This window comes from Vipera berus, assembly GCF_964194415.1.
Source record: "Vipera berus genome assembly, chromosome: 15".
Classification (NCBI taxonomy): Eukaryota; Metazoa; Chordata; class Lepidosauria; order Squamata; family Viperidae; genus Vipera; species Vipera berus.
Window position 1 is genome coordinate 12,446,010 of NC_138218.1, and position 23,740 is coordinate 12,469,749.

At 55.7% G+C, this 23,740-nt stretch overlaps 3 protein-coding genes across 4 annotated transcripts in view; 2 read left to right on the top strand and 1 right to left on the bottom strand.

Moving 5' to 3' along the window:
• The window catches only part of LOC308674774 (uncharacterized protein), a gene marked incomplete at its 5' end in the record, with an annotated part of 45,610 nt that extends 36,192 nt beyond the window's left edge, over positions 1 to 9,418 (top strand). The window contains 20 exons of the mRNA XM_081339509.1: positions 205 to 392; positions 575 to 767; positions 1,034 to 1,188; positions 1,461 to 1,570; positions 1,769 to 1,893; positions 2,437 to 2,775; positions 3,088 to 3,245; positions 3,422 to 3,503; positions 4,094 to 4,312; positions 4,581 to 4,721; positions 4,857 to 5,023; positions 5,319 to 5,431; positions 5,644 to 5,762; positions 6,055 to 6,215; positions 6,523 to 6,635; positions 6,829 to 6,953; positions 7,386 to 7,601; positions 8,165 to 8,269; positions 8,805 to 8,894; positions 9,237 to 9,418. Of these exons, the coding sequence (XP_081195635.1) occupies positions 205 to 392; positions 575 to 767; positions 1,034 to 1,188; positions 1,461 to 1,570; positions 1,769 to 1,893; positions 2,437 to 2,775; positions 3,088 to 3,245; positions 3,422 to 3,503; positions 4,094 to 4,312; positions 4,581 to 4,721; positions 4,857 to 5,023; positions 5,319 to 5,431; positions 5,644 to 5,762; positions 6,055 to 6,215; positions 6,523 to 6,635; positions 6,829 to 6,953; positions 7,386 to 7,601; positions 8,165 to 8,269; positions 8,805 to 8,894; positions 9,237 to 9,403 (3,086 nt within the window). The 3' untranslated portion in view covers positions 9,404 to 9,418. The remainder of the gene's footprint in view (positions 1 to 204; positions 393 to 574; positions 768 to 1,033; positions 1,189 to 1,460; positions 1,571 to 1,768; positions 1,894 to 2,436; positions 2,776 to 3,087; positions 3,246 to 3,421; positions 3,504 to 4,093; positions 4,313 to 4,580; positions 4,722 to 4,856; positions 5,024 to 5,318; positions 5,432 to 5,643; positions 5,763 to 6,054; positions 6,216 to 6,522; positions 6,636 to 6,828; positions 6,954 to 7,385; positions 7,602 to 8,164; positions 8,270 to 8,804; positions 8,895 to 9,236) is intronic.
• Positions 9,419 to 9,569: 151 nt separating this feature from the next.
• On the top strand, positions 9,570 to 14,903 carry LRRC26 (leucine rich repeat containing 26). The gene is made up of 2 exons (XM_081339449.1): positions 9,570 to 11,217; positions 11,681 to 14,903. Exons 1-2 carry the CDS (start codon positions 10,518 to 10,520, stop codon positions 11,911 to 11,913), a joined length of 933 nt encoding a protein of 310 aa, XP_081195575.1. The 5' UTR covers positions 9,570 to 10,517; the 3' UTR covers positions 11,914 to 14,903.
• Positions 14,904 to 15,274: 371 nt separating this feature from the next.
• The window catches only part of GRIN1 (glutamate ionotropic receptor NMDA type subunit 1), a gene marked incomplete at its 5' end in the record, with an annotated part of 28,169 nt that continues 19,703 nt past the window's right edge, over positions 15,275 to 23,740 (bottom strand). Inside the window, 2 exons of one of the 2 annotated variants that reach the window (XM_081339750.1) lie at positions 15,275 to 15,857; positions 21,776 to 21,886. In XM_081339750.1, the coding sequence (XP_081195876.1) occupies positions 15,789 to 15,857; positions 21,776 to 21,886 (180 nt within the window). In that variant the 3' untranslated portion in view covers positions 15,275 to 15,788. The remainder of the gene's footprint in view (positions 15,858 to 21,775; positions 21,887 to 23,740) is intronic. The other variant, XM_081339751.1, reaches the window with a different exon arrangement.

Genomic DNA, 23,740 nt, shown 5'->3' on the forward strand with positions numbered 1-23,740 from the left:
GTCCGGCCCACTGTCCGGCAGGGTCCCTTGGTCTGGGGATGAGCCCCCAGGGTAGTGAAGGCAGCAGGAATCTCTTCCTTACTCAAAAATGCTCCAGCTCTTCCTCTTCTTGACCCCAGAGCCCCCAGAGGACAAGGGTGAAGTTCACTCTGGTGCTTTGGAAATGAACGGTGAGCCAGAGTGTCTTTCTTGCTTCTCCCCCAGCTCCTCCCTTTGTGTGGCTCGGCCTCCTCCGGCTCAGAGAGAAGGCGGCTTGGGTTCTCTGCACAGACCCAGAGCGGCCCATCCTCCACATCCAGCCCCTGCCTGGCCCGTGTGCCGGGCGGGCGCTCTGGGGATTGCAGCTGAACGGTCGACTCCGCAACGTTGCAGACCCTCCTGCCTGTCTTCTGGTCAGTCACGGCTTCTTTGCATTCTTAGCTGGTATTTTGTCTCTTTGTCCCTGGAGACCCCGGGGGAGCCTGAAGACTGTAGTGGTGTGGGGGTCCCTCAGAAAAGCAACCCTTGCTTTATGAGGAGCCAAACGCAAACCAGCTCAAGGTCACGCGAGCCACTCGTGGTCCACTCTGTGCAGGTTACCTCAGGCGGGTCCTCGGTGCTGAGCAGCTGGGACTGCTCTGCTGACCCCCAGAGCAGCTTCCGCCTCTTGCCAGACATGCGCCTGCAGAGTCTGCACTCGGGGCTCTGCGTGTTTCAAGAGGCCGCCAACGCCACCCTGTATCTGGGGAAATGCACTGCTCGGGCCTTGTACTTCCTCCTGGATCAGGGTACGCGCTCCCTTTTTCCCATCGGCAGTTCAGCGTCGCTCGCGACCTCCTCTGTCCTTTCCCTGCCTCGGGCGAGGCTCTGAAACGTCCCCTGGTTTAGAGAGAGGGACGGGATGAATCGGATACGTCTCTTGCCCCCCACCCCAACTCAAGCGCTGCCGGGATCGGGGCTCCTTGTTTGGGAGGCCACTTATCCTGCCCTTCCCTCTGAGGCTGGAGGAAGCCACTTGCGTTCACAGCGCCCCCCCCTGCTCTTTTCTCCCCAGATGTGCACTGCCCCCGTTCTAGGGGCTGGAGAGCTTGGAAGGACAAATGCCTCTTCTTCGTGCTGGATGTGGCCCTGGAGTGGAGCCAGGCGCAGAGGTTCTGCCAGCGATTCCACGGGGGGAGCCTGCTCTCACTGAACAGCCCACAGGATCTGGTGAGCGGTTGAGCTCTGGACCTGGGAGTGGCTGGCAGGGCCGCCTGGAGCAATAAGGCGAAGGGCCCACCTGCTCCGCATCTTTCTGGGAAGCTCCAAGCCCAGCCAGGAGACAAGGGCCCTGCCTCCTCTGGGGCCCGCTCTGCTGCAGACTTGTGGCCAGAGATTTGGGTGGGTGGCGAGGAGCAACGGGCAGTTCTGTGGGTTTGGCCTCCGGATGGCTGGGAATCCCACCAGGCGGAATGGCGCCGTGCCCTGTGTGTGCCTTGCAGATGTGGCTGCAGGGACAGGTCCCAAGGAGCCTCTGGACGGGTTTGCACAGCACGGGCAGAGATCTGTGGAGCTGGCTGGATGGGTCCCAGTTCAACCAAGCCTTGCGGCGGTAAGATGCCTCCCCACCCCCGAGGCTCCCCTCTGAGAAGCTCTCTGCTCTCTGTTGATCTGCTCCACCCGCAAAATGGCCAAGGCTAACTCTGCCCACACCCAGCATGTGGGGATCTTCTCTGACTGGGCCGAACATGTTGTGGAGCTTAACTGAGATTTTTTTTCACATCTTCTCCTCTTTCTCTTTTTCACGCAGCTTTATGTACTCTCTGCAGCCTTCCAGCAAGGCAGTCTGCATGCTTGCTCTGGCCTCTGGCTTCCTGAAGGCCGAGCCATGCCACAGGCCTCACCGTTGGATATGCCAGGCTCCGCGCCGAAGCGGTAAGAGCTGGTGGAAAAGAGTGCAACGCCTTGCCCCTCGTCACACAGTTCTACTGTCTGGCGAGCAACTTTTCCACAGAAATGATACTTAGAGGATCCCAGGAGCCCCTTGTGGCAAGATGAAAGCTGCGGATGGTGGTGTTTTGTGGCTGATGTTGTTAGGGAGTAGAGAAAAAAGGAGGAAGAGGACAGGGGGGCCTAAACATGGCCAGGAAGGAGACGGAGCTACATGGGATAGGAGGCCCACTCCAGCAATGCTCTAAAGGTGGCCTAAACAAAACCTCAGCCGTCTGATCAGCTGCTGCATTGTCTGAATCCCCCTCCCTTTCTTAAGATTTACTGTTTTCATTTACTAAGCAAGCCAGCTGAAGCACCGGCTGACTTTGTCTCTTGACCAAAGGAAAAGCTGGGGAGGGGGGAGGAGAGGGCCGGTGAGAAGGGCAGGAGGGCTGATGCTGGCTCGCCCGCAGGGACTGTCGCCTGGGATCCTTCCAGCTGCAGATGAGGGGGGCTTGCCTTTCACCTGGCTTCTTTGATCTCCAGATTTATACATGACCTTCCCTGGAAAATCCTTTGTGGGTGCCAAGGCTGCAGATCTGAGCTTTCGTTCGCTGCGGGCCGCCCAGCAGCAGTGCAGTGCATTGGGCGAGGGCTGCGAGGTTGTGGTCAGCACCGCGGCAGGCCACCACCTTATGGTGGGGAGACGCTTTGTCAGCCTGGAGGATCCTGGAGCAGCAGCAGCTGTGCACGTCAGAGCAAGATGCTCCCCCGGCTACTCTGGGCAGGACTGCCAGTCAATGTGCCCTCGATGCGAGCCCAGCTTAAGCTGCAACCCGCTGACAGGCCTCTGCGAGGGCTTCCTCTATTACCGAGAGGCTCCCGGTAGGTGAACTGGGAGGGCTTCCTCTTGAATTGGCCCGTCCAGCCCAGGGCCCCCTCTGGCTCTAGCTTCGGCTCTCCCACAGCTCAGGCTCGAGAGCCTGGCTCTGGCCAAGACGGGCCGTCCTTGCAGCGAGAGCCTCTCCCTCAAGGCCAGGCAAACGGGCGAGGGACCCTGGCCCTGAGCTTGGGGTGTCAAGGGTGGGTCTTCCAGACAGAAAGGACCTGTCCGCCTCAGATTCTTGCCCTGGCTCCCCTCTGGGGTGACGGTGCAGCCCCGTTTCTTGTCCGTCAAGGTGAACCCTCTTCTCACAGCCCTCGTTGCCTCACTGAAGTGCCTCCCGCCTGAGGTTTGGGTATTTGAGCGAGGAAGCTGCTGGTCTTACGAGCGCTACAGTAGTCGGGCTGAAGCCCAGGCCGTGTGCAAGAGGTACCTGGGCAGCACAGTGAGGAAGGTTCCACCCCTGAGCAAGGTGAGGGGCGTGGTGGCCCTTCTTCACGCACGGTGGCGTCTCCCCACCATAAGCGGCCCTGGGAATTGCGATAATGCAGTTGCTCCAGCTAGAGAGTTTTTGCAAGGATGGCTTGGATACCTTTAGAAGCTGAGCTGCCTCGTCGGTCTGGCCCTCCCCTCTCTCTGCCCCCTCAGATCCCAGCTGGCCCCTCTGCAGATGGGAGAGGAGGCTCCCAGCAGCCAGGAGGCTCGCTTTGGGCTTGCCAGCGAGATGAAGGTAACACAAACCGGAAGGAGGAGAAACCTGGGGAAGGAAGAAGGGAGACGGACACAAGTTTTCACCCACAAATACTTTGCTCTACAATCACCAAGAAGTGACATGCTTCCTCTGGGATTTGGCAAGGACAGCACCTGTCCCGATTTTATCTGAGTCTCTTCAGAAAAAGATTTTCAGGAAAACCTGAGCTGAATGCAGACTCAGCGAAGCCACGGAGCCCAGCCTCTGGCTTACTGCGGTGATCAGCCCGATGCCCCAGTGGGAGCCCTCAGCCAAGGCAGGAAACGGTTGGCTGACGATTAGCAAGGCCAAGAGGCAGGAGAGCCTCTGGCGGCTTTCTTCCACATCCTCTCCTCCTTCCTTTAGTTTTGAGCCTCTCACTCACTGCTGTTTCTCACCCAGTTGTTGTTGATGTAAAAAGAGGGGTGGGTGGGGAGGAGACTGGGAGATGTGCCTAGGCTTTGGGCCACTCTGCCAGTGATAAGGCTCAGCCTGTTGCGCAGAGGCCGCGGCCAAAGCTCGGCATTCTGACCTTTCTTCAAGTTGCAGAGGAGGAGTGCTTTCACCGCGTCCACCCTCTTCCCCTGCAGATGCCCGGCTGCCCTCATTCAGGGAGAAGCTGCTCATTTCCCACCAGGATGCTGCTCCTGTGCAGAGGCATGCGTCGTTGCAGGAAGCCGAAGACGCTTGCTACCTGCAGAAGGAACGGTGTACGGGTCTCCTGAGCCTGAAAGGAGCTCATTACACGCTGGCCGGGACGGTGCTGGTCGACAGCCCTGGCTCAGGGGCTCTCCTCTCTGTGAAGGCAGGTCAGTTCCTCTTTGCCTCGGAAGGCAGGGCGAGGGGCTTCTCTCCTTCGACATTTTGGGATTGTCCGGGGCTTTCGGGACTCCTGAACAATGCAGGCCTCTGCTCGGGAGCAGCATCCTGGTGGGAAATTAGCAGCTTCTCCCTGGATCATAGTTCTTCAGAGCCAGTAGCAGGTTGTGGTAACCAGGGTGGCTCTTTGGAAGAAACCCGGGCCTTTCTTCTTTGGAAGGGCAGAGACTGCCTTTCCGATCCTTCCTCTGCTTGCAGCTTGCTCTCCGGGCTTCTGTGGAAAGCGCTGCCAGGGGCGCTGCTCTCCTTGCCTGAGCACGCAGGCCTGGAACCCTCTGACTGGCCGGTGCGATGGCAGCCTGCGCTGTGTGCATCGCTTCAGCCCTTCCTGTCTTCACGGTAAAGCGTGTGGTTTTGTTTTGGGGTTGCATTCGTTGAAAGTTCACAAACACACCCATCCCTTATGTCTCGGGTCTAAATAACTGTTCAGGCAACGTACAGGTAAATTATTCACCCAGTTCATGTTTCTCTTAGGTCTGGTACATTCCAGATGTCCGAGGGGTCCCGGCTGGTGGTTCTGGGGCGGACATTGCTATTACGTGGAGGAGCAAGGCAGCAAGAGCTGGCAAGAGGCCAAGGCTGCCTGTCAGGCCTATGGCGAAAATGTGGGCCTGCTGGTTCTGAACAGTGCCAAGGAGAAGGTCAGGACTTCGGGGTGTCCCTTTAATGGGGGGAGGAAGGCGATGGCCAGGCAAGGCAAAGCCTCCCCAGTAAACAGTGTTAGGAATATACAGTGTAAATACACAAAGATACTTGAAAGCAGGGAAGGCATAAAGGCTCTCTTGATCCTTGAGCGCCAAGCTCGGGCTGGCTTTTCCTCCCCTTCGTGGCAGCCTGAGCTGCAAGCCTTCCGGGGAGGGGGGGAGAGCACAGAGCCCTTCCTCGGCAAGGCCGGCCTTCTTTCCCCGGAGTGAGGGGGTCCCTTTTCCCTCACAGGCCTGGGTGGCAGCCATGGTGCGGAGGGGCAGCTGGACAGGGCTGAGTGATGCAGACGGAGACGGAGTTTGGAGATGGGAAGGGGGCCGTGCGGATAGCCTCTCTCCACCGTGGTGAGTGCCTTTGGGGCTTCTCCCTTGTGCTCTGCTTCTCACTCCAGATCTCTTCCCTGGGCTCGTGGAGGCCCTCACGCTCCTCCCCTCCCCCCCAGGACCTACCACTTCCTGTCAGCTCCAATCCCCGCCCCCCCCCCCCCCCGGAAATGGCGCCTGTCGTTCTGTTGGATCTCCAAGCCAGGCGCAACCCCGCTCGCTTCCCCCATTAGGTTGCCTGGAGTGCCCCTTGTGACCGGAGGCTGTTTGGAGATTCTTCCTGGGGGAGACCCAGATGTGGCCGCCTCTGCCTGCTCCCACCTCAGGCCCTGGGTGTGCGAGGGGCTCTGGGGTAAGTGGCCGGCTGGGCTGTGGTGAGGTCGAGGCAGTCAGGGCCGCCCTACAGCCCAGGCGGAGAGGTCCCGCAGTGACCATGCCTGCATCACAGCCCAGCTCCCCGTCAGCATGCCAGGGCGGGAACTTGGATTGGCTGCACCTCCTTTGGTGAGGAGGAGGAGGAGGAGGGTGAGGACCCATCGGCCAGAGCCGTGGGCCAAAAGACGGGCTTGGCGGGCATCCTCGGCACTGTGGGTGTTTTCTTTACTCCTGCCCCTTTGGCATGGCATCTCTCCTCTCTGGCTCAGCACCGCGGAGTTCCTGTCCAGCAGAGCCCGGCTGGAGCTACTGGAATGGCAGTTGCTACTTCTGGAACTCGTCCTCTGCTGCTGCCTGGCCAGAGGCCCAGGAGGCCTGCCGAAGGTTCAGAAAGACGGAGCTGCTGTACCTGACCTCACTTCAGGAGATGGTACGTTCTAAGCATCCTTCCTGTGCCAAACACTCCGAGGTCTTCTGAGGGGCTTCTGCAGGTGGCTGGCAAGCAGGGACCCTGTCCCTCTCCCTGCGGAAGCACGGCCCTTCGCCCTCTGGCGCTTTGGGAAGAGTTTCCCCTTCTCCTCCCACGGGAGCCAGTCAGAGAGGAGTAGCTACTGGCACGTCAGGTTCCCACCAGGGAGACCTTTGGGCCGGGGGATTCTGGGCAGGGGACGGGGGAAGGGGAAAGCTTCTGCTCCCGGAGGATCTGGAGACCGTGGATCCCTTTTCCTTCCATCCAGGACTGGCTGCGTTCACACTTCCAAGGCACTTTCTGGACAGGCTTGAACGATCAGGAGGAGGAGTCGGTCTTTCGCTGGACAGCCCTGGAGCCCCTCACCAAGCAGGTGGCCCAGTAAGTGGGCTTGGGGTAATTTCTTTCTCCAAAGCGAGCGTCCTGCAGCTAGACCAGAATCCTTGATCTCAGACTGCCTGATGAGAGGGATCCATCAGGTCCTGGCAAGCTACTGCCACATCTGGCCAGCTTGTGCTCCCTCTGTCGAGGGGTGCCGACCCTTGTGACCCTTTTGCTCTCCTTCACGGAACAGGCACTTGCGGGAGGACCTGGGAAACGGAGGGCTGAAGGACTGTGTGTGGTTTGACTCGGCAACCGGACTCCTGAGCGACGCCAGCTGTGGGGAGGAGAGGCCTTTCGTCTGCAAGTGCCCTGAAGGTGAGAGGTGGGAAGCGGAGGCCCTCCTCCTTGCCTTTCCTCCGGCAGGTGGGACAGGTAGCTTGCTCTGCCGGCCTTCTGCTCCCCCTCTTGGCTTTCCTACGTTCACACAGTTTGCTTCTTACGACACAAAGGCTGCCCTGGGTGGGCTGCTCAGTGAAGGCTCCAAAGCGGGCCTTTTCCAGGGTCCTTTTGGCTCGCTCAGCTGCTGTTGCGAAACCTTCCCAAACTTCAGAATGTCTGCTAAGTTCACGTTTATCTTTGCACCATGGTTTCCAAGAACTGTATTTATGTTTTGTGAACAACTTTAGCTGTTTCCTCTTAGTTTTGGAAAGCAAAAGCTATTTTGTTTTAATGGATAGTGAATAATCTTTCAGTTCCACAAGTTGGCTGATCTGATCTCCTCTTGTGTTCCCTTCCTTTCCCGCCCAGCCACAGAGTGGTTTGATCAGTGGACTGGCTACGGTGTGGCAGGAGAGCCGTCGCTGCTCTATCCCTCTGCAGAAACCCTGGAGGGGGCCAAGCGGGAGTGCCTGCTGGAGCGCCCCGTGTGTGTGGCCGTCCTGGAGACAAGGTCCGGCTTCTACCTGCTCAGCAGCAAGGATGAGGCCAGGCCCAAAGCAGACTCGGTGCTCCATGTGTGGACCAGTAAGTGTGTCTGACTGGGCACCGGGCTCCTTCAGAGAGGAACCTCTGTGTGCAGAGGCATACGGTCTCCTCTTCCAGTGGGGAAACGAGGCGTCCCGTTTATGAGCTTCTCTCTCGGGTCATGGGTGAACGTGTTGCCCGAGACCCCGGGCCCCATGGAAGTATCACGATTCACTGTGAGGCTGGCACATGGACGGCTTGCCCCAGGATGCCCCAGCTTTAACTCAGGGGGATTCTTCTTTCCTGGTGTTTAACCAGATTGTGATATTTCCTGATATAAATTGATGTTAACAGCTTCACCGAATGAGTTTGGTACAAAGGCCTAAGAGCTGTTTCAAAAGATGTAGGGACTGACCTTCTTGTCCTTCCTCTGCCATTTTGCAGTTTTCCTCTGTCCCTCAGCTTCAGAAATTTCTGACTGCTTGAGAGTCATCTGAAAAGAAAAATAATGGATCTCATCTCATGTGGGTTCTGCAATTGCCACAGTCGCCCCCGTGTTTTCCAGAAATGGGGCTGGGGTCTTGGTGCACTTGCCCGTCATGCCTGGCTCTGCTTTCTTTCAGTTTGTGCGGAAGGGTTTAGTGGCCTGGCCTGCCACAAACCCTCAGCAGGCGGCGCCCGGCCAGCCTGCGACTGCAGTGGCACGTTTGAGACAACGGCAGAGAAAGGTGAGGGTCAAGGGGGCCATGGAGCTCTTTCAGAGGCCAGCAGAGACCCAGTGAGCTCTCCAGCCTGGGATTCTCTGCCGTCTGCCTGTGTGTCTGGAAATCAGACAGCGATGATGTAAACATTGGTGTTTATTTCACAAAGGACTAGAAGTTCACATATTGAAAGCCCGGCTCTGTGTTTCTTGCATTGTGGTGGGAAGGGGCTTCTCTGAGGAAGCTGAAGTCCTTTTAGGAAAAGGGAATTGGGGTACAGCTTCCACCTTTGGCTCTCAGATGCCACCAGTTGTGCCGTGTTATCTTTGCAGAAGGTCTTTGTGCTTTATTCCATCGAGTAAAAACTATTTCTGTTGACTTGGTGTATCTGGGTCCCACCCAACAATAGGTCCAGAAAGATAGGTAGATCTTGTTTTTTCCAATCAAATTATTTGGAGAAAATAGAAGCTGCCAGCCCCAGATCTCTTTAGCCTGCTTGAATAGGAAGATGGCCGGGAACATGCCCGTCCCTAAGCTGGCCGTGTGGTTCATCTTGCTGCAGTTTGTGGCGTCCCTGTACAGACCTGTGTGGAAGATTGTCAGCGAATGACTCCTTGGACTAACTGCTCCCTTTGCATCCCTGTCTGCACCGGTAGGTTAGCTGAGGAGCATGAGGGAACACCCCACCGTGGCGGGATCCGCTCTGTTCTGAGGAGAAGCATCAGCGCAGCTGGAACATGCTTCACTAATGCTTCTCCTCGGTTGGCTGGGCCCATTGGCACCCGGTCATCTGGCCAGCCAGGCTCAGTGGACTTTTCCTGGGCCAAACTGGGCACTATCTTGCTCGGTGCCTCCCTCTGTTGCTCTCCTGAAACGCCAATCCGGGTCCTTTTCGCCTGCGGCCCCAGGTCAGAGTTTGCTGTCGCGCTAGAATTCCCCCACCCTGTAAAAGTGGGGCAATTAGGCCAGGGTCCTTTGTTTGTTCCCCTTGCAGAGGCCAGCCTGAGCTTTCTGGGGCCTGAAGAGTTTGGTCTCCTCACCATGATCCAGTTCAAAGTGTCCCATTCCCTCAATCTGACGGCAGAGGATGAAAGGGACCGAGCGGTCTCCTCCAAGCTCCTATATGTATCCAGGATGGAAAAGAAAAGAAGGGGCGAATAAAGGCTCTGGACGTGTTTCGGTGGTTCTTCTGTTTTGTGAGACCCTTGCCCAAAAGGTGGGGGTCACTTTGTGGAGCATGAGGCTGTCTCTACAGACACGTAGTTACTACAGGTGGTTTTTAGGTTTGGAGCCCAGGCCCTGGGTGGCGTGTGGGTGGCTGGGGATTCTCTGTGGTCTATCCCAAATAATTCCACTCCTCCTCCCCCCCCCCCCACCGCCCCTGGGATCCCTTTGGAATTTTGTGTTTTCCTTTGTTTTCACTAATAAGGTAGGAGTCTTTTGGGCTGCCTGGCCTCTGAAAAGGGGAGACAGCTGGGCCAGCACTGGGATCCGCTCACCTGCCCACCTGTGAGGGAAGACAGGCTGCCAGGCGCTCCTGCGCTTCTCTCAGGTCCCAACGGGGCTATTTCTGAAAGGGCACCTTGCCAGAGCGCCCTTATCATTAGGCTGCTGGTGGCAGTTTGGGAGAAGTTTCCCAGGGATGGCTGCTTGCTGGCTCGCTGGACCAAACCCAGCATTCCTGCACTCCACCAGCTTTTACCAATGGCTTCCTTGTTAGATGTCACCAACAGCCTCCAGTTGCTTCACCCTGGCTGCTACAGAGAGATTTCCCCTCAGGCCAGCCCCAACGGCTGTTGCTAGTCTCTTCTGAGACTGGCCGATCCTGTGAGCGTGTGATACCTTAGGTGAGGTGTTTTTCTTGAGATCAGCACTGCCTGTTCCACCCTGGCGTGCCTTGCAGATTTTGCATCCCAGAGATGCTCCTTGGCGGGAGACGGAGAAGGGGAAGCCTGCTGGTAAGTAACTTTCCTGGCACGTGTCAAGGCCGTCTGTGTACAGAATGCAGCCAGACTAGGAGGGGCAGGGATCAGGTGATTCCTTGGGCCAGGAGGAAGTTCCCGCTTTGCCCCTTGGCACGGCTGCCTGTCAAAATATTTGCTAAGGAAGTGCAGAAGCCTGACTCAGAATTAACTACACGCTCAAGAAGTTGTGCTAAAAGTTGCTCCGAACAGAGAAAGGTGTGTAAACCTTTGGGAGCAAAAGTTGTCGAGTGAGGAGACCCTCGCCCGTTTCGGAGCCTCCCATTGCTCGAGGCGGTGGAGCTGAGGAACCAATGGGGAGCCTCTCCGAGGACAGGCCCGAGAGACCCTCGGCCTCGGCTTTGCCCTTGCCAGCCATCGATCGTCACTGCTTCTCCGGTGGCCGAAGGCGAAGAGCCCTCGTGGTCCTGACCGTCCTCCTCTTCTTGCCACGCTTTCCTGCTTCCGGCTGTCCAGATGTTTGCAGCTGCTCCTTGGGGAAAGTAAACTGTGTGGACTGTGGGCTGCGTTTTGTACCTCTCCGGTTGCCCACAAATGCCACTGCCCTCTTGCTGGACCACAACCGCATTGCCACCCTCCCGAACGGCACCTTCACAGACCAGAAAGTCTTGCTCCACCTGAGCCTTCGCAGCAACGTCCTGGGCAGCATTCACCGCCTGGCCCTGGTGGGCCTCTGTGAGCTGCAGGACCTGGACCTGAGCGACAACTCCCTCCGCCTCCTGCACCCCGAGACCTTCCTCCCCGTGCCAAGACTGAGGACGCTCAAACTGGGGAACAACCGGCTCCTGAGGCTGGAGCCAGAGCTCCCCGGGGCCCTCCCCCATCTCAGGGCCCTCTTTGTCCACAGCAATGCCTTGGCCTCCCTTCCGGCCGGCTTCTTGGAAAGCCTGCCCTCCCTGTCTTACCTGACCCTTGAAGGCAACCCCTGGACCTGCTCCTGCGGCATCCGCCCCCTCTTCCTGTGGCTGCTGAAGAACAGGGAGAAAGTTCCAGGTAAGCAGCCGGCTGGCACTCCAGGGTAGGGTAGCCGCCTTCGGTGCCTGAGCCCCTCGCTGTTCAGCTGGCACCTCAGAGATGGCAGAGGCAACGTCGCCGTGTCCTGCTGCTCCTTGGCTGAGAGTGGGGCGTTTTCATGCCAGTACGTTTGGGCTGCTGCCCCAGAGGCTGCCCCCAGCCCTTAGTGCTGAAAGAAGCACCACTGCTTGCTTGAGCGGTTCTCCCCTCCCCCTCCCCCCCTCCCCTGGCCACGTGGAAGAACATTTCAAAAGGAACAGCTCTGCTGCTCAGAACCCATTTTAATTCTGAAAAAGCAGAATTGATACCTGTTAGTGTGCCTTTTCGAACAATCGCTATAATTTCAACCAGGCTCAGTACGGTTTGCACGTGTGGTGGAGAAATCCTCTGGGCATTTTGTCCACTAGCGCCATGACTGGCTCTCTGCTGCTCTTTCTTCCAGAGGTGAATTCAGTGACTTGCAAACGCCAAGCGTCCCTCGCCCAGTATCCCATCTCGGCCCTTGGAAATGAATCCTTTGCACGTTGTCAGGCGCCCCGGATGCATCTCCCCGGCTATGCGTTCTTCTTCCTGATCGGCCCATCTACTTTCCTGGCCAGCATTTGTGTCGGCATCCTACTGGGCTCGCTGGCAGTGGCCCGCCTGAAACGGAGGACGACAGGCTCGTGCATTTGACCAAGGGCTCTGGTGAGGGGCTCAGGGACCCCCCTGCAGTAAGCAGGTTTCCCTCCCAAGCAAGCATCCCTCGGCACTCTTTCCCCGTGTCTCTGCCAGCAGAACTGCAGCATAATAGCTCTAGAAATGGTTTCTGTATCAAGTGTTTTGTGCATAAAATCCCGAATCCCCTCTCAGACAGTGGGTGGGTCCTTGACCTGGTCTTGTACATACCTGTCTCTATCCAAGGAGCCAATCCAGGAACCCTGGCGTAAGAGCGGTCCGTATGTGTAAAAGTGGTCAGAGGGAGGAAACGCCCGTGCCTCTTTTCCCATCGCGGTGGGCGTGAGGGTCAGGCAGATGCCGCAGCATCCTTTCCGTGTGACTCGGGGGCAGACTGCATTCGTCTTTTCCGAAAAGAACGGCACCCTCCTCCCAGTCCCTTCTATCCCCTGCTTGCTGCCTTCACAGGTTTTCCTCAAAGAGGGAGATAAGATAAAGCGGAGGCTGCCAATGCAAGGATGTGGCTTCTCTGTTGGCCTCTGTGCCCCTTACTCTCTATACGGTGCTTTGTCTGGCTGGCACAGCCAGGGGTCCCTGTTGTTCCTGATTTAGGGAGTGGCGGCCGAGGACGACGGAGTCTGTGTTTGACTTACTGCCTCTTTGAGGAATGCTTCCCAATGGACAGAGCAGTGCTGGGCTCCTTGTCCTCTACAAGGAAACATCTGGGCACCGAGGTGGGTTCCCCCTCGCCACACCCAGCCCCATGAAAGACGCCACCCGGGATGCGCAGGCCCAGGGGCTTCTCCTTGGAAACGGGAGGGCAAGAGGCGAGCCAGTCCTCGTCTGGGCTGGGGGGGGCGGGTCTAACCTGGAGCAGAGAGGCCGACCCTGCCACGTGAAGCCCAGCTTGCCAAGGGAACCGGAGGACCCTCCGTGCCTCCCCTCCTTGCTGGAGCCTGGCCCAACAGGCACTGACTGCCCCGGAGGGACGGCAGGGCTGCCGGCCTTTGGCTTGCCTACCTCGGACTGGCTTCAGACTGGCAGTCAGAGAACGTCTCCCTGCCTCCCGATAAGCACTTTGGTTGGGCTGGTTGGATGGGGCTATGTGGCAGGTGTTTGTGTTAGTTTTCTGAAGCCAAAAAATGGTGCCCCTTCTCTTATCGGAAACAGCAAAGCTCTAGCTAGGCCACATCTTGGCATCAGCCCTTCCAGCCACGCTACAGGTACTGAAATCCAGTGCCTTCCTGGTGGCCGGAGTCATGTGATCTGGCAGATCCAATCCCATCTCCTGCTTTGTCTCACCATCATTTCTTCAGGTGGGAAAAATTATCGGAGGCCCCTTTCTTGTTTTTCCCCAGAAGCAAGCAAGCAAGCAAGCCAGGCCTTCCTTCCTTCCTTCCTTCCTTCCTTCCTTCCTTCCTTCCTTCCTTCCTTCCTTCCTTCCTTCCTTCCTTCCTTCCTTCCTTCCTTCCTTCCTTCCTTCCGCAGCCCTTCTGTTCCTGCTGGGCCTTCTTGTCCAGCCTCTGCAGGGGACTTCCAGCTCCAACTCAAGATGGCCTCTGATGCTTCCAGCTACTGCAACTTGTCAGGTATTCCCAGCATTTGTTTTTGCCGAACCATCCAAGAATCCAAGAGTGGCCGTGGTTAGGGGGCCCTTTGAAGCTCACTTCTAAAAGCTCCCTAAACAGGGCTGCGTCTGGGGAATCGGGAACCCCTGTACCAGCCAGCCTTTCCAGCCTTTCCCACTGCCTGTAAGGGGCAAAGACATTTCTGGCGAGTCTTTGTGAGGAAGGAAAATATAGGCTGCTGCCTCTTATTTTTCCTCTTTGCTGTGAATTTAAATAAAGAAGGAGTGTCCTTGCAGGTTCATATGCACATACACACAGGCAAGAGTATGTCATTTTAAATTAATTGATTTAAATTCACTATTACCAAAACTCATAGCAGAACTATACATGATAACTCTTAATTACCGAACACCGCTTCTTCAGTGCGGCTCTGGGCTCCTGTCCAAGGTCATATGCTTTATTTCAAAAAGCCTGATTAGAATTACAGTTCCATCTCTACTTACCCAAGAGAAGGTCCCAGTGAATGCAGTGGGCCCTACTTCTGAGTAAGCATGTACAGAATCCGTGTGTGGGTGCACACAGGCCAGCTTCGTAAATTGGGATCTGGGTTGAAGGGTATGGGGGGTGAGGGGAATGATCCAGTAGGAGGAGCAGGCAGTGGTTGCTTGTTGAGGTGCCTCCTCCACATTTGGAGTTTTTGGGACGCATCCCAAATTGGTGCTGCTCTGCTCGCCATCGTGGGGGCCCCCGGGCAGTTGCAACGTGAACTGTGGAGCCTGGGTTTGCTGACTCTCGGAAGCACTGGCAGCGTCAGAGCAACACTCTGGCCTCGCTGGCTCAGAGCTGCCCAACCTCCATGCCGGACCCTCCTGCCTGCAGCCTGCCCTGGGCTCGGAGCTCTGATCTTGAGAGACGGAGGGGAGCAGGTTACAGGTGCTTCTGCTTCTCAACAGAGAGGATACTCTTTGGACAAGTGGGATTATCTTCATCTGGATTGAGATTCCGCACCCACAATTGCAAAAATGAATTTGGGGTTCTAGTTTAACATCCGAAGGGTATTTTTATAGGGTTACCTCAGTCAAATTCACAGCCATCCTAGAAGACAGGCCAGTGTTACGTGGCAGGGAGCTGCCAGTGCCTTGGCCCTCCTGAGTAGGGGAATAAAAATATTGTGAGGCTCAAGGGCCAGAGACGGAAGCTCTGGGAGTAACACAACTCTCAGCTGGAGAGTCAGAAGGCCTGGCTTTCTTGCCAGAAGGCGGTGGCACATGCTGGACCGCAGGATCGTTGGCTGTGAGGAACGCCGTACTGGGGCCAGTGGAGGGAAGAATCAGGACCCTCTCTGTCTAAAAGGCTGGCAGAGCTTGGGCAAGTGCCTGTTTGCCAGAGGAAGCTTGTTAGAACCCTGTGAACACAGGAACAGCTCTAAGGCTCCCCCTGTCCCCTGCCCAGGAGAGGAACAAGGGGGTTAGCGCCAGTGTCCATCCGGGGCAGAGACTGGAAAGCATTTCTGCAGAGGGGGAGCGGAACTGGAGGTTTGGATCAGCAGCCAGCAAAGAGTTGCAGAGAAGCTGGGAACTTCCCATCCTACTGGAGATGTTGCTTTACCAGGTGGGAGCTGTGGAAGGGGTTGGCTAAAACTCCTTTCACAAATGAGATAAAAAAATAGTCAAAAGAGACAGGGGGAGGGGAGATTTCCCCCCCCCCTCCACACACACACACACCTACATCAGATAAAACCTTGGGTGTCCTGAAGGAACACCCGGCACCTTCACGGTGGCAGCCAAAAAAAAGGCCACAGGGCTCTGGGTGGGAGGTGGTAGACCGACAGGCCTTTTTTACACAATGCTATATGTATAAACATAGGGAACCGTGAGAGCCGTGGGGCCTCTGTACGGCCCCCTGATAGATACAGTCTGGGAACAGTGGTGTGAAGTAAGATGGGCGTAAAAGGTCCTGTGCATGCATGTAATGATGACGAGACTCTTCCCCTCGGCAAGAGACCTGGTCCGCTTCGCTGAATGGGCCATCCAGCCTCTCCTTGGTGGGGGTGGGGGGGCGTCTCCCTCAGAACTACCTTCTTTGCGCGTGTCGGAGGAGAAGTAAAAAGAAGCCACACTCTAGAAAGATTGGAGGCGCTCCCAGGCCTCGTCTTCAGTAGTTCATGCCAAGGCCACAAGTGAGATTGGTCACCCTTGGAGAAAGCCGGGATCTACCAGGGCTGGAGGGAAGAAAGCAATGCAGACGCCGTGGGTGGATGTCAAAGGTTTCCCTTTGGTGTCTCCAGAAGGGCCCTCGGAGTCTCCATCGGTCTGTCCCGAGATCTCACACCACGGTGCTGACCGAGGGGTCAGAGAGATTGAGTTGCCCAGTGATGTCTGTGGGGTGATACTGCTGCAAGAGACAAACAGACAGACAGACGGGCCAGATGTTAGGCGGGGCGGGGTTGGCTGCGAGCAGCTGATGCAATTGAGACGCACGTCCTGGTGGGAGATCGCTCAGGGATGATGCACGGGCCGTCTGCCCCTCGCTTTGGGCCACAAGCTGCGTGTGCTGGGTGCCAGTCGAAGGTCCCCTGCACAGGATGCGACCCACGGAGAGAAGCTGCCAGGGCTGGACCCAAAATCTCTCCCCAGAGGCACTGGGAATTGGTGGCACTTTCCTCTCCCTCTTAGTTTTAGCACCCTAGGATGTGGCTTCGGTGGCCAGTGAGTAAAGAATGAGGCAACTCAGCTGGGTTTATGATCAATTGGGAAGATAATTGCTAAGGGAGAGGCCTCTGAAGGGTCTCTGCTGTCCCTGCTGGAGGAGGGAGGGAGGGCCGGAATGGCCTAGGAAAGCCCACTCGGCTTGTTTGCTTTCTCTGAGGAAAACCTTTTGGGGAACAGTAGCAGATCCCCTCAATATATTAGTAGGACATTTATTAGAGAGTTCAAAGCTACTTGCTTGCCCATCGCAATAGTTTGTGGCAATAATAAACTTCAAATTGCCCCAGAGATTTTAAAAAAAGCCACCCTTTTTTTAAAAAAAGCATGATTAGCACATGAATGCGAAGGGAATGCCTAGCGGGAAGCCAGTGGTCTCCTTGGCCACTCCTTGCCTGGCGGCAGAGCTGCAGCCGTTGGTCGCCCCAAGCTGGACCGCTGCTCTTCCCTCCCGGTCCTGCCAGCCAGGACAGCACAGACCTGCATCATCTCTCAGGGATCCCGGCCTGGGACAGGGGGGTGGGGTGGGTGGACGTGTTACATGACAGCCTCTGCGGCCCTCCGGTTCAACCACCTGGAGAGCAACTAATCCCCTCCTGGCACGTTTCAGCCATGACAGCCCTGGAGTTCCACCAACTTCTGGCCAATCAGCATCTCTTCTCTGTAGACGTGGGGACATTTCAGAGAATGCCCGTGCCCCCCCTTCCCCTTCTGCCCCCCCTCCACCTGGCACCCTCCTCCCGGGGTCTCTGGGGCCTGCCCTTCGCCCCTGCCTGGGCCCTCACTCTCCTTGCCCGTTACAGACCCCCGTAATACAGGACGTGGGTACAGGACAAAAGTCAATCAACATTCAGGACAAGAGCCCACCCTGTGCCGAGCAGCTCCTGAAGCCGGGACTCTCTACAGGGCTATCTGCACTGCAGCTCACGGATGCTGGGCGTGGTGACATCGCGGGGCTGTCTGTAGGGAGCAGGCGCATGAATGGCACAGTGTCTATTACAGAGGCATTGGCTGCAGAGTTCCAGAGTTAAAGGCAAAACCCAGCTGTGCAAAGAGCATCGACCCTCACCGTGGTGCCCCACAGAATGCCACCTTGCCCGCCCAACAGACCTGCAGCATTTGCTCTTCGAGAAGCCTGAGCAACCCATCAAGAATGCCCTTTCCCCTCATCGCACGCAGACCTGTCCCTCTTCTTCACTCAAGACTGGAGTCTAAAAGGAAGGATTTTTCACCTGCCTGGCCTTTCACGGTCCCCAACTGCGGCCATCTATCTGCCCACTCAGCTAGCTGGGATGCCTGTTGCTTGTTGCAGAGACTGCTCCCTGGTTGACGTTGATTTTATCCCTAATGAAAGCCCTGAAGGTTCACCTGCCCAGTCTGGCCTCCGGTCCCTAACGTGGCTGGACAGAAGCTTGGGAAACCCTGGCAGAGTTGATGCCCTCAGCGTAATCGCCACTGGGAGGGATCTGCTTTGTGGCCTCTCTTGGTCTTTGCGCTGAAACCGGTCTGAACTAGAGGTGGCCACGAGACCTCATGGCTGGGAAAGCTATGAGCTAATTTTATGGCATTTTCCCCCGGCCCAGAACTGCCACACGGATCGGTGTTGATCCGCTGATCCTGTATTCTAGCAAGATGGAAGAGGGATCCCTGTTGATAAAGATGTTTACAAGCATAAACAATGGCTATCAGCCCTTCCCTCCTTCTCAAGACCATCTCCAGCCCATCCCCTCTGGGAAGCCTAGAACTGGAAATGCCCTTTGACCCCAGGGGACAAATTCCTGCTCTCCAAAGGTGGATCCTCGGATGGCAAAGCTGCTGGCTTCGTGGCTGGCTGGCCGGCCTGCGCTGCCCTGTCCTTGCTGGGACCAATGGATTGTTGGTGGCAGTCTCACCTGGAGGCTGGTGCTGGACACAACTCGGCCTGCCTTAAAAACACTAGGTTGGCCTCCATTTTAAACTGGGGAGGATTGGATGGACTGGAACTGAAGGGAAGGCTTTCACCTGCTTTTATTTCTTTGCTATGAGCAGAACAGGCATGGCCAGCTTTGGCAAGGCAAGGCTCAGGTAGGCGCTGCCCTGCAGATGCCAGGCTCTCTTCCTGCAGAGGCCCTTGGCAAACAAAGCTAGCCCCAGGGGCCTGCCAACATTGCACAACCCTGAGCTCTGAGGAGGGGAGCTGGGGCCCTGGACCCCCACGGGGCCCACTTGCCAGAGGCCAGTGGAGGATCTGCTTGTTGGGGGGTGGGGGAAAGGAAACCTGGTTGGAGAGTGTAAGGGCCAAAAAGCACCCACTGCCAGCCAAGCGCCCTTCAAACAAGGCCAGGAGTGGCTTCCCTTGCCCCTCAGAGACACCCTGGGGCTCGCAGTGCCCCCTGCCCCAGGCCAATGCCCTTTCCTACAGGGCTCCTCATATGCAGTCTGACAGGGAGGTTGCTGGGAGTTGTAGTCTTTCCCCCCCCCCCAGGGTTGCTTGGGGCGGGGCTTCCCCTAAGGCCAAGCTGCTGCTGCTGCGCCCTCCACATTGACAGTAATGCCCTCCCCCCCTGCAGCCTTGGGGGCAGTGAGGGAAGGAAGCCACTGCCTGGCCCCTCCACTCTGCCCCACAGTAGCAGGGCCAAGTGGGGCTCACTTCCCCAGAGAGGCCTGGGCAGAGGAAGGGAGCGCCAGGTTATGCGCCCCGGGGCCACATAACACCCCTCCCAAGAGTGGGTCATGGGGGGGCTGCCTTCGGTCCCCTTGGAGGTTTGATGGATGTTCAGGCACAGCCACCACCCCCTTAAAGAGGGAGGGGCCCTTTTGGTTGGGGCTTGCCTTCCTGGGAGGTGTAACCTTTTGCCCCCTCCCCTGACAAAGCCGCTTCAGCCCTCGTCCTAAAAACCTGGCAGGGGAAGGGGGGCAACCAGGAAAGGGGGTGGCTGTGGGCCATCTCAGTGGAAGGAAGAAGGTTTCGGGGGGGGGTCTTCGCAGCATCCAAAGCCCCCAGGCCTGCTTGAGGGGAAGGCCACTGCTTGGAGCCTGGCCCGGCCTTCCTGATGATGCCAGGCTGGCTCTGGGTCCCCCTCAAGCCAGCCTGATTCCCTGGGCAGGAATGTCCCCTTCGCCAGGGCAGTGGTGCACGGATCTCAAAGGGCGGGGGAAGGCTACCTCGGCCAGCTGCCATTTCGCTTTTTGAGCAAGGAGAGACAGGGAGATGGTGAGAAGATGCTGCCCATAGGGAAGCACCCCAGGCAGGGGCCGTGCCAGTTTCAGGTGGAGGACAGGGACCTGCTTGCAGAGGTTTTAGCGGGGTGATGGCGGTGAGTGGTTAGGGCAAGGGCAGACTGGCCTGTGAGTTGGAAGACGTGCAGGCCTCCCCCAAACTTTGGGTGAGGCAGTGTTTTCCTGGCTCCAGTTTTGACAGGAATTAATGTGCTGCCCATTTTCTCTCCCAGGAAACGTTCAGCCGGCACCACCTTTCCTGATCTGCTGTTGCAGCTGCAGGCTACCCGATGGGTGACTCGGAGCCCGTTTGCCCAAGTCAGCTGCTTCTGCTGGAGAAGCCCCAGGCAATTTGGTGAGTTTGGCCTCTGGGCATTGAGAACTTGATGCCGAAGGGTGCCCAGAAAGCCTTCCGCAGGGGTGAGCTGAGTGGAATTTTAACCACAGATTGGGAGGAAAATCCAGTCTCAGTCTAAGGTGCTAATCAGAAGGGGGCTGTGTGCAGTGGGGAAACCACCCTGTTGAACTACGGCCGTCTTCCCCTTTCGGTCCCCCTAGGACTGCCTGTAAGAGGGCAGTGGATGTCTTGTGGACCAACACAAGGCTCAGCCAAGTTGGTCAATTCCTGAAAGAGCTGCAGGAACAGTGACTGGGCAGCTCAGCTTCCAGGCTGGCTTTGGTTTGGGGAGAAAAAGGCTCCTTGCCCGGAGCACCATTTTGGCCGATTCCCTGGGACGTACCTATCCGTCCACTGTGAGGGGGAAATGGCCCGGAGACCTTCTGCTTCCGACTCTGCCCCAGAGTGCTGAAGGCTGCCCCAAGGGCTTTGCGGATCCTGTGGAAGGAGGCCGTTTAAAGCAACCCGGGACTGCTCTGAGGGGCAGGGTTGGAGCTGAAACTCTCCCTAAGGCAAAGCAGGGCCAGCATCCTGGCCCGCTTGTCCTGGGGGAGCACCGACAGTACCCTAGCCTTACCTACCCACGAAGCAAAGAGTCTTCTTCAGAGCTTTACTGCAGGGTGCATTTGGCAGAGGTGGTTTGGGGATCTGAATGTCCTTCGCGAGTTTTCCTCTCTTTCTGTCAGTTCAGGTTTTTGTGTTCCACAGCCAAACCCAGCCCTGAACCTGCCAGTCTACAGAAAGCAGGAAAAGCATTCTTGCTTTTCCCGCCTTACCCTTGGGGGGAGGGGCGCCTTCCTGGTAGCTTCCTGCAGTTCAGAAACAATCTTATGAGCCGTAACCTCCCTTAAAAGGAAATTTTAAATAAAAATAAATATTTAAAAGTTTTACTTAAGCTCACTGCAAGAAACAGTTTTGTGAGCCAATTCCTTGTGTTGTGCTGCAGAGCAGAAAAGAGAAATTCCATTTCCTCCTTCCCAAACATTTAAACATGCAGTACGTGGGATCCAATCCAGGTCATGCAGATGGGAGATGCCCTCTCTTGTCCCATTTGTACATGCAACCTTGTGCCTCTACCTCACTGGGCGGGGGGGAATGTTGAAAAGCAAAAAGCTTAGAGCAAGCATTCCCGTGGGTCTCTCCTTTGGCAGGATATTTGGCTTTAAAACAGAGGAACAGTTTTCCTAAGTGAGCTGGATTGCTAGGGTTTGGGGGAGATACACACCAACACACAGCAACAACTTTTGCTTTCTAGAGCTCTACCACTCCAAAGAATTACTTGATTGCCAGCCTGCACAACTCAGTCCAGAGTGTTGCAAGCAGAAACTATTGTTGCCACTTAATTTACACCAAAAATAAAGTGAAACAAAATTTAAAAATGTCCTCTTTCTTTTGAAAAACACAAACAGAAGTTACAAGTAAAGAATATGATGAACATATGGCTCAGCATGAGGTGAGACATTGCCCAGATTGGTAGAATCTATGGGGGGGGGGCTGTGAGTGCAGGAGGGGTCGGTAACCGCTTTTAAGCATATAGGGACAAACAGGTACAGGAACACTCAGAAAAAGGGGTGGGGGTGGGGGTAAGCTGATTTTTGTTGGTATCAGTAAAGTGAGCAAAACTTAAGCCACAATTCTAAACAGAATGAAAGAAAAGAATCCAAAATAAATAAATAAATAAGTAAATTAGAACAAGAAACTCATTGCAGTTATCTCCAAACTCTTTACAGAAGACTACAAAGCATTCAGAACCTCCTTCGCCCTCTTCGGCTTTGAAACTTGCCAAGGGACAAGGGACTGACTGACTGACTGACTGACTGACTGACTGACTGACTGACTGACTGACTGACTGACCGACCGACCAACTGACTCTTGACGGACATGAGGCTACGGTAGGTCACACGGGCAGCTTCGGGATGGGTGTGTGGCAGTTGATGGGATGGTAGAAGAAGAAAGAGAGAGAGAGAGAGTGAGAGAAAAGAGAGAGGGACAGTTGTTTTTCTTCCTCTTACCGTGTCTTTGGATGACCTACGTCTCTTGAAGCTGGAGGCCAGGGTAGAGGTGATGGACCTAAAAGTGGCTTTCTTTTTAGGGTCTGGTTCTGCTCTACCATTTTTTCTATCCTAAAATGAATATGTATATAAGCGATTAGATCTCCATTGGGCAGTTTGGATCTCTACACCTAGATGAACACAGCCCCACGTCACGATCCTGGATATGTCTCTTGTCTGTCTTCTATGGCCAAGACAATGCCTCTCAGTTCCAGACATACACATGGCCCTGACTCTTGGCTCGGGAGTTACGCGAGGGCCGATCAGTCAGAAGGTCTCCTTTGGAACTAAGCTGAGATGTGGTGGGAAGGATCCCCTTAAGAAGGGCACAGCGGGCAGAGTCAGCAGCTGGATTTTTGCTGAATTTTATACCTTCCAGAGGCCTTGGCTGCTCCACTGGCCTCCCCATGAGAAACAAGGACATGGCATCCTGGGTCCCTAGGGGAACATCTCACTCCCTGCCCCTTCCTTCCTTCCTTCCTTCCTTCCTTCCTTCCTTCCTTCCTTCCTTCCTTCCTGGTCTAACTAGAGAGAGAGAGAGGTGAGACACTTTCACCTACCACTAAATAAAAATGCTCGGGGCCTTTTCTGAAGGTGAATCCTACGGCCACAAGAGAGAGAGAGGACTGCATTGGAAGAGAAGGTCATTGTATGTTAAAAAAAAGGTATTCCAAAAACTTCAGTGATGCTTGGCGTAAAACTTGAACTGTTTTTCAACATAAAATAAAATTTAAAAAATAAAAGAACAAAAATCTCTTGAAATTACAACTTAAGCAAGGAAAAGAAAGGGAATAAGCAAAGCATTGCAATTCTGGATGATGTTTAAGGATGCCAGGAACTCAAAGAAACAGAATGAAGAGGGGAAAAAAAAGACAGCTGTTGGGTGGTAGGGAGTCAAACCTGGTCAGCCCCGTGGGGAACTTGCTTTTCTTGTGGGGCAGGGTGAGTGGGGCAGCCCAGCCGATCCGAATTCTTCCCATACTTTTTCTCTTTCACCCCTTTGGGAGAGGAAAAGGCGAAACCAGGTGTGGTTCTACCAGCCCGCGGTGGGGTGACCAAAAATGTATCCCGCTGATGCGTGGAGCATGCACGGGGGATACATTTCCTCCTCCTTTCCAGGGATCCTCCGTGACTCCGACGCGCATGCACAGGAAAAGAAAAGCTAGCAAGAGGAGGGGAGGGGAGGGGAGGGGTTTCATTTTGGGTTTTCTTTTCTTTTCTTTTTTTTTTCCTTCCCATGGCATTGCCAAAAATGGCCATGGCAAAACTCTCATTTCCCCAGGTAGCAAAATAAAACCAAACAAAAAAAGTTATAGATATATTTGCTTTTTGTATTTTTTTTCTTGAAGAAAGAAATCTTTCCACTTGCCTACCTTCTAGCAATGTACCAGATACTAGTGGTCTGAGGAATCCTCCTGTGAAAAAGTCTTACATTGTCAAACGGATCTCTTAGCATCATCGTTCTCTGTTTATTTATCACCCTGGGGTGGCATGCTTGAGTGACCGCCCCACAGATTCTTTCCCCCCCCCCCACCGCCAAGACCCAGGCCAGGACTTTTTCTAGAAAGTTGGCAAGTGAAAAATGGCAGTGACCAAAGTGCTCTTGTTCTGGATTAACCCCTTCGGCAGGGCTGGAAAGGGGAGGAGGTGAGGCCTGACTCTTCCAGGGTCGTATGGCTGGGCACGTCTCCTTGGAAATGGGCCAGCCAGACTCCCCTCTCTTTTCCTTCTCTGTACAACGGGCTTCTTTGGGCTGCCTTGCAAAGAAGAGGATATTACTCTGAAACCGCTTCCCTTGTGCTTCTCTGTAGAATGAGGGGGTGGCCTGTGGGCACACCGTTTTTGAGGAACGGTGCAGAAGCCAGCGGCTGGGTGCCCTAGTCTGTGGTACTGAAGGTGGCTGCTGGTGTCCCCACCCAGTAGCAG

Coding starts and splice junctions, on each gene's coding strand:
- LRRC26 (XM_081339449.1), top strand. CDS start 10,518: ATGGGGAGCCTCTCCGAGGACAGGCCCGAGAGACCCTCGGCCTCGGCT. Junction 11,218..11,680: donor GAACAGGGAGAAAGTTCCAG/GTAAGCAGCCGG, acceptor TCTTTCTTCCAG/AGGTGAATTCAGTGACTTGC.